The 9,005-nt window shown below is 38.9% G+C and overlaps 1 protein-coding gene across 1 annotated transcript in view; it reads left to right on the forward strand.

Moving 5' to 3' along the window:
- SLC26A7 (solute carrier family 26 (anion exchanger), member 7) overlaps window positions 1-8,701 on the forward strand; it is a gene marked incomplete at its 3' end in the record, with an annotated part of 38,556 nt that extends 29,855 nt beyond the window's left edge. The window contains exons 7-10 of the mRNA XM_010075523.1: window positions 1,860-2,007; window positions 4,067-4,180; window positions 7,094-7,171; window positions 8,606-8,701. Coding sequence (XP_010073825.1) covers window positions 1,860-2,007; window positions 4,067-4,180; window positions 7,094-7,171; window positions 8,606-8,701 — 436 coding nt within the window. The remainder of the gene's footprint in view (window positions 1-1,859; window positions 2,008-4,066; window positions 4,181-7,093; window positions 7,172-8,605) is intronic.
- Between the last annotated feature and the right edge of the window lie 304 nt (window positions 8,702-9,005).

Raw genomic sequence — 9,005 nt, forward strand, 5'->3', positions numbered from 1 at the left:
AAAGCAGGATCGGTGAGAGATGACTACACAGACACTCCAGTCAGTGAAGAGGAGCAAGAGGAAGGAGGCACCCCCAGATCTTCCCCTGCGGCGTGGTGAAGATTCATGCTGACGCACGGTTTATCTCTTGGCCCAGCCCATGAGAAGGTGCAGCCGTGGAGGACTCCATGTTGGAATTATGGAGAAGCCCACACCGGGGCCGGGCGGTCGTCGGGGACTGTGGCCCCCTGTGGAAAGGACTCATGCCGGTGCAAGTGTTTTTGAGAAGGACTCTCCCATGAGAAGGGACCCCACCTTGGAGCCGGGAAAGACTGTGAGGAGCCCTCCCCTGAGGAGGAAGGAGCGGGGACTGACCGTACCCCCATTCCCTGCCCTCCTGCGCTGCCAGGGGGGAAGAAGGTACAGAACAAAGCCTTTGGGCTTTGGGAAGAAGGGAGGGGTCGGGGAGAAGTGCCTTTCTAAGATGTAGTTTCTCTCTCTCTGTATCTTGCTTCTTCTTGTAAATAGCTAACAAATTCAATTGTTTTCTTGTTCTTCCCAAGTCGTGTCAGTTTCTTGCCTGTGCCACTAAGTGGTGAGTGAAACCCTCCCTGTCCTGCCTCAGCCCACCAGGTGTTTAACAAAGGACTGTCCCTGTGGCTTTATAAACCGTGACAAATTCATTCTCCATTCACTTATGTAGTAATTTTAGAAAATGTGGTTTCTGAGGAAAAGTAAAGGATTTAGATATACTTCATCTAGAAAAAGAACATTCTGACTACAGATAGGAATAATTTTTTCTCTATGACCTTGAAGAGAAGGAAAAAAAAATGTTCGATATAATTAGCTGGAAAAAGAAATTAGATTAGATATTAGAAGGAATGTTCAAACTCTCAGGGATGGTGAGGAATTCAACAGCTGCTGTGTAATCTCTCATTTGGAAATTGTAGGGTTTCCCTAAATTTCACAATGTAGACTCTAAGTTGTGTGGCAGCTTGCACTGATAGAAATAAGAGAAGTCTCTGAGAAAGGAGATTGTTTTTAAGTGTATAGGGCATGCTGTTACATGCCATGTGTCTGAGGTTAAAACAAGGTTAAGTATCCCCTTTTGATATGTTATGAACGGCTAAATTGTATTGGTGCAGCTTTAATCAGGAGCTTATTTCTGTCTAACCTCACACGAGAAGATTCTGTAGTGCTGAAAAGAAGCCTGGATCATTCCTACATATTTTTAAACACTTACTTGAAATATCTGTCAGTGGAGAGCGTTAGAAAAATTCAGAGTGCAGTCTGTCTCTTAGGCAGTGTGATTTGCACTCTGGAGAGACTGACATGTTTTTGTGGAGTACAGAGACAATGCGGGGTGATTTGGTCCTGAACTGGGGCATTTCATTGTAGTCGCCACTAGAAGGTGTCCATTATATGGAATAAATGCCCACACTGTCCATAACCTACAGGAATACTAAATTGTTTAAAAGGTTTAAATTAAACAATTAAACTTTATGGGAAAAACAACTATAAAAAATAAAAAAAATTACAGTAGAGTTTCTCTTGTTGTGTATTACAAATCTAGGGAATGGTTGCTGATTTTATCTGTCAGTGGGGGAGCTAATTTATAAGGATCCCTTCATAATTTCTCAAATTGAAGTTTGCAATGGAAGACTCCATCTGAAACTGTTTTATATTCGCATATATAGTCTCTCCCCCTGCTCCCCACAGAACGAGACCTTATTAATCTGAAATATTGAAAAATACCACTTCACAAGTATTAAACAAATCAGCTGTGCATGCAAAGATTGTTCTCTTGTATTTTCATGAATTACAGGTATATAAGGCTATGTACCAGGCTTTGCAAAAAAGACTGTCTTTATTTTTTATAGGTTACCATCACCGAAAACACCACCCATGAATGTCCTGCCTGAAGTAGTCACTGAAGCTTTTGGAGTAGCACTGGTTGGTTATGTAGCGTCACTAGCGCTAGCTCAAGGCTCTGCCAAAAAGTTTAAATACACTGTGGATGACAACCAGGTAAAGCTCTTTCTCCTTACTGTCAATAAACCTTGAAATTGCTTCAACATTTTGGAAATGTTTTATAGATGAATGCCCAGTAGGAAAGGGTGAGTTCTATATGGTATCCTCAGGCCCTCCAGCGATCACACTAAAACCCAAGTGTAGTCCAAGGCAGCTCTGCAGAATGCCCTCCTTGGTTGAGCTGCTCCTTTTGGGGAAGTGCATCCTTCAGGATAATCTTGTAATGTTGCATTTGGTGCAGCATTTGGGTGTTAGTGCATTTTCCAGTGCTCTAAGATGAGACAGCTTCTCCTCTGGCAGCCAAGCTCTTAAAGACCAGTTAAGATGTTAAATCAGCCACTGATAAAAGAAACAAAAGAGTTATAAAAATAAACGTGGTACTTATAACCCCAGGACATATCTGATGTTATAAAATGAAGTTATGCAAAGTAGAAGTCTCATTTGTAATAAGTGTTTATTTGCATAAAAGAAGCAGGGTGCGTTCAGAAAGTGCTGAAAAATTTGCAGCCACAGGAGCTTTCTGTGCTTCACAGTGGACATGCTTAAATAAAAGTGGCATGCTACTTTCTGAGCTACCCCACTGATGGTCAAGGCAGGTGGGTAATTCCAAGCCAACTAGAAATCTGTGGAGAGAACAAGTCAAGTGCTGTGGTAAGAAACGCTCAATTTTAGATAACTGGCAATAGTGCTGTGTGATGAAAATGCTGCCCCCACCTTTGTCTTAAGTGATTTGGGTTGAATGACATCAGGTTGAACGAAGAACAGTTGGTTTTGCACCTGGAGGTCTATGTGAACACCATATCTAGACAGGTCAGTCTTGCTGTGCCAGTTTACAACTTATGTCATTGGAAAATATGGTGGGAATGTTCTTGTCTACTCTGGTCTCTGAAATGTTTCAGAATGAATACATTGGGCCATGAATTTCTGTTGATGCTTCAGAGTCATGTTTTCTAGGGAGCAGAGGAAAATGCTTTGAGCTTAATACAGGCCAGGCTTCAGGGAGATATGCTGCATTGTCTCAAGGGCATTAAGTGGAGCACAGCAAACTGTATCTCTTTTTGTACTTTTGGAAAACTTGTAGCTTACAAAGCTTAATTACTGAGTTGTTGGAAACTGTGTATATGTCTGCATCAAATAATGGAGCAAAAGAGCAAAACCTCCATGAGAACAGAGACTACAACTGAAGCGGGGTGGTGTAGCTGTATTACTTTCAGGGACCAGGCACAGGGCTCTGCGTAGTGGGGTGAGGGTGTGTGAGGTTGTCCAGTGGTCCTGTCCTGTGCTGTGAGGATAAACCTATGATCAGGTGTTGCCCTGGCTGGGTACAACACCATTTGTGTGCTGAGCACTTCTAGCAGTGCTGAAGTCTCTTCTTAGACATTGCCCTCGGCAGACAAATGAGCTCCTTATCGTCTGGGGAAGAAGGCTGATGCTGGGTAGCCAAGTTGGGCACTTTCTTAGAAAACACTGTTCAGCTCAGGCTGCAGATACAAGGTGGTTTCCCCACTTTTTCTTCTATAAATCTTTGGTCAGAGATGTCTGGATTTTGACCGTGAATAAATACCAGATAGATCTGTAATGAAAGACAGCATGCAGATAGTATTGCTACCATACTTCACTTTCACTAAAGCATGCTCTAAAAGAAAAGAAAATCAGTGGCTGTCTTTCCAGTAGAGTCACAAGCCAGAAACAACCTGGACACTGTCCAAATCCCACTACTTGAGACTCTGGCCTGTTAACAAGCAGATGTGGATCAAAATGTAAATATTTTGGCTGAATTTCATCTTCAAAACTTAGCACTACCATTTATTCTCCGAGCAAATTATGTCTCCTGCTTTTGATGAATCTGGTTCAGCACATTCAAATTAGTTCTGAGTTGTGAGAAGATATATTATGTTGGGAGATCTTTTATCATGTAAGTATGTGATTTTTTTCCCTCAAAAATATGGTCGTCCATTGTCATTGATAATATTTACATAGGGGACACCTTTGTTGGAAAGAAGCATTGAAATGACAGAACAATAGGATAAAAATATTTTATTTAACAATTTTACAGGAGTTTTTGGCTCATGGCCTCAGCAACGTCATTCCTTCATTTTTCTTTTGCATACCAAGTGCTGCAGCGATGGGACGGACAGCACTTTTATACAGTACGGGCGCCAAAACACAGGTAATGGGTTAGGGTGAGGTTAGAGTAAAGAACACAGGAGAATTAGAGCTATGATAGCTCACCGGAACTTCTGCTGACTTATCCATTGTATTTCTGTATTCTCCCTTTTTGTCTGTCCTGGGAAATGACTCTGCCCTGTTATTTTTAGCAATCCGCATGGAATTGCATCTGATCAGCAACTGTTTTAGTAGAAAAGCTAATGGTTCCACTTATTCATTTTTACCTGTTTAATTCAATATAAACTCCAAAGTCTGTGGCAGTTAGGAGGTTAGGAGTTGTGTTTTCAGACTGCAAGAAACAACTCACAAAACCTTTCAGTCTTGTGTGAATTTTTTAACACTGTAACAAAAGTGCCCTCTAATGGTGTTTAATGAATTTAATGGTACAGGCTAAACTGAAATTTTAGGGAAAAAATCAGATTTAATTTAGTGTTTCCATCTGATTTTAAAAATAAAGTGAAAGTAACCTTAAGAGCTGCTCCTAAAAAACCCCAAGCAATTCCCAACTTCTGCCTTGTGACATGGTGTACTTGTCCGACACCGAGATTTTTGAGGACTTTTTGGGTTATTTCCCACTACTGTAAATCAGCCCCAGAAGTTCTTATTGCAGTAGCTCCGAAAAGAGGGAACTGCAATTGATGAAAATTATAATTGTGACCCTGTAAGGCTGTCACCTGTCCAAACCATGCCCGTGAACAAGAGAGGCAGCAAACTGCTCACCTGTGACCTTTGCGTATGGCAGCACCACGTGGGTCCCTGCACCTGGGACACCTCTGAAACTCAAGTATCCACTGGTGGCATCCTGCCATATCAATGTTATGTCCTTTGGAGTCTGTTGCTATTGTCTTTTTGTAATTGTTGCTCTTGCCTGTGTCAAGGTCATTAATTACAAGGAAAAGGGTAATGAGGTATGACTGACAAGGCTAAGCACAGTCTGTAGGTGCTGTTTCTTCTTGACCGTGTCCTGCAATTATTTCTCATGCAGATACCACGAAACAATGCAGGGCTTTATTTCATCTGCATGCTAATTACTTGCTAATTAGCCTACACAGTAGTCTGAACTTGATTAAACATAATGAATAATTTATCCAATAATAATAATTTAAAGCATTTATATGCAAATAGTTCAGCTACCACTTTGCTACTAGCTATTTCACATCTTTGAGCTGGATTCAATGTCGTACCATGTGCCCTCATCCTCACAGGCATCTTCTGTTCCCTGTTCATGTGTTGTCTGTACAGTTTGCAGTTGTACTGCATCATGCCTTTTCCAAGAAAGCTTTAGGGTAACTTAGAAACCTATACGGGTAACCTGAAGGCTTATAGGGTATTTGAGCACTTTGGCTCTGATACATGTAGACAAAGGCCCTGATTGAAGGTTATTCAGTATATGAAATGGCAAAAGGTACCACCACGCTTTGAGATCAAGGTAGAAAGTACATGGTAAAAACAAGAGTCTGCCTGGTTGTATCCGTTGGTTTCACAGTATAGCAGAGCCTGCATCCAAAAGTCAGAGTGTGGCCACCGTTTAATAAAAATAAAATTCTCTCTCTTGCCTTCTTTTTGGAAAGCAACACATCTGCTCAAGCCTCTACTGTTGGGGCTGTGCAGGCAGAATAAGAGATGAGAAGATCACTAGTAAATGTTGGTCAAATCACAAACAAAAATAAGAGCGAGGAGTTGTTTTGATTACGTAGAGATAAGTCAGTTTAATTTGACATACGTCATGAAAGAAATGTGAAGGGCCTTTCAGGGTCTCAGAGCACCCTTTTTTCTCAAACAGCTATACTTAGGATTCAGTGATGTTGTTTATTCTTCAGTAATATCTTTTCCCAGGAGAAAACAGAACTGTATAATGGGCTAGAAGTGCCCTTCAAATAGACTCAACATTTTTTTTTTTTTTTTGCTTTTTCGGAAGGCAGAAAGAGGGAAAAGTTCCTTGTGACTTTACCAGCAGATTTTGTGTCCCTTTTTCTGTAAACACTCTGTCTATCCTTGATGGTATTTTTAAGTACACCATGGATTTAATTTTCTAGTGTTTTAACAACTTGTCTGGTTTTGTTTTTAACAACTTGTCTCTTAAAATGAAACTTAATTATTTTAGTAAAGAAACATATTATCAATATAAATATAAAGTGAGCATCTGTCTACTTATCATCAAAAACCTTCTGTGAATCTGGACTGTATTTTGATGAGACCAGAAGTACTCTACTTTGTGAGCAGTCAGAGTGGAGTAGGAGACTGCAATTTTACTGTAGTTTTCCATCAGATTAAAACATTATAATACTGTGAAAATACATAATTCTTAGACCAAGTGTTTGTCTGGATTCATGTCAAGTGCACTAATTATATTTTTTAATATATGAAAAACATTGTTCTTACATTTTCTAAAGTCCACTGATATTAAAATAAAATCACTGGTGGTTTTACTGTTGATCCCAGTAAAAGAAGTCAAAAAAACTTCTCTTGTGCAAAAAATGATGACACAGTTCACCATACATAATTTTTACTCTGTGCAATGACATATCTGCTATTTAGTGCAACATAGGGTGCATGGCTATAAATGTTACAGAATGATGGTGGATGCTGCAAAACTTCTGGGAGGGGATATTGCACACACACACTCCATTTAATAACTGGGTGTGTGAGTGATGCTGTGCTCTGCGCCTGTGTGCTGTCAGCAGGGTCAAGCACAGATGTCGAGATCTCTTACTATGTTTTCACTGTACTTGGCTGAAGGTGATCACCAGAGATTAAAACTGAAATTATATGCATCTGCAATCCATAGATACGTTAATAGCTAGCATCTTCAACATCTCATTCTTGACTTTGTCTACAATACTTGATAATTAGTCATTTTCAAATATTTTGATAGCTTTTTTGTTAGCCTAAATGATCTACTTTTCTTGTTTAGGTGGCTTGCCTTATCTCTTGTGTGTTAATTCTTGTGGTGATCTATGCAATTGGACCTATGCTGTACTGGCTGCCTATGGTATGGTACTTGCCTTCTTTTTTAAAGATTATGTCAAACATTTTTTAATGACTTAATTTCAGGGAAAGATAGTAATGCCTCTAAAATAGCTCCGTTTAATTCCAAAGGGAAAAAGAATAGTCTCAAAATCATAAAATACAGAGGTCACAACGTAATACATATAGATTTTACACATATATAATTGCATAGATGGGCTATCACGTAAATATATAAGAATTTATCTTCTACTTACTTGTGGCACATAGTTGATGAAAAATATACATCCAGATTGCTGTGGATTTGCAAATTGACAAAGGGTGGTGGAAATTAATGAAGATACATGATTTTTGTCCAGTTGTGCATTTGATGTATGACTTTGCTTTTCAAACATATTTGACAGAAATGATTGTAGATAGAAAGACTATGACGTATTCTTGTATCGCTGTCATGGAATACATCTTCTGCACTAAGACTCTGTAAAGGCATGTGGTGTGTTTTCACGTAAGATACATCTAGCTTTTGGTATTACAAACTCATAGCTAACTTTAACTAGAGGCATGTCAAAGATGCAAAATACAGCTTCAAAATTATCCATAATTCTGCCATGTTTGTACATGAAATTTTAACTCAACAGGGTTTTAAATTTACTTTGTGCTGTTGTTTACACAGTGTCACATAAGGGTTCTCACTTTTCAAACACAGACCCTTTATAAGTTATTTCAACCTTGCAAAGTAAGGACACTTGAAGAGGGGTGCACAATATGTTTTTTTCTTACTGTAGTGCTTTCATCCCTTCATTTTTTTCTATGGATTACATGTAAATTTTGACTGATTTCCTGAAAGGTTTTTTTCCTGTATTTAAAAAAAAACCTTTTTGTATGTTACTTTCTTGATGTTTTATTTCTTTTTTTACTATGCTTTTTCAACCATCCCCACCTATGCACTGCAAATCCGTTGCTTTGTACTCCACCCTTTTTGGCTCCAGGTGATTTATTCAACCATCTAGTCCCCGTTTCCAACTTGGAGAACAATAAATTATTTTATTTGCTTCAAAGTTAATGGATTTTTTGCTCTAGATGTCTTATCTAGGTGGTGAAGAAGGGGTATTAAAATTCTTCACTGTGTAGAAGTTGAATTCTGATTTGCTTCCGTTTCCCCCAGACTATGGCAGAATGTAAGTGGTCTGGCAGTTCACAGAGAGTCTTGGGAAGTCCTGGATTTTCTGTCATTTTTCTCACAGTTAGGGGGCCTATAGATTGCCTTCAGAAAAAAAAAAAAAAGGGTCTGATGCTGTTATATTTGTGTCACAAGGACACCTGTGCTTATCCCATTTTTGAAACATTAACTTCACTTTTTTTTATAACTTAATTATTATATTGACTGCTAAATTGAAGAAAGAGCATTTGTTTTCACTACCAATTCTGCAAATGGCTTTTGTTTTTTATTTATTTTCAGTGTGTGCTCGCAAGCATTATTGTTGTGGGCTTGAAGGGGATGCTAATGCAATTCCGTGACTTAAAAAAGTATTGGAATGTGGATAAAATAGACTGGGTAAGTGAAATTTAATCTAAGGAGGTGTTCCTGAGACCCTTTAACAAATGCCTGCTACATAGTAGTTATTAGTAGTTCTGCTGCTCTAGAAGAGGTAATGCAAACCATTTTTGTGTACTATCAGCTTATTTTCTGTCTCAGAATAACAGTACCTGTAATGTCAATTTTATTTTTAAAAAATGGAATTTTAGCAAATGGTAAAGCATCAAACCTAATTTAATGCTAAGTAAGGATGCGTATACAGCCAGATCAGGTTAATCTGAAGAGGTGTGTGTCTAATTTTTTATGCCCTTTCTAGCTGGTT

The sequence above is a fragment of the Pterocles gutturalis genome, unplaced genomic scaffold, assembly GCF_000699245.1.
Source record: "Pterocles gutturalis isolate BGI_N339 unplaced genomic scaffold, ASM69924v1 scaffold30572, whole genome shotgun sequence".
Classification (NCBI taxonomy): Eukaryota; Metazoa; Chordata; class Aves; order Pterocliformes; family Pteroclidae; genus Pterocles; species Pterocles gutturalis.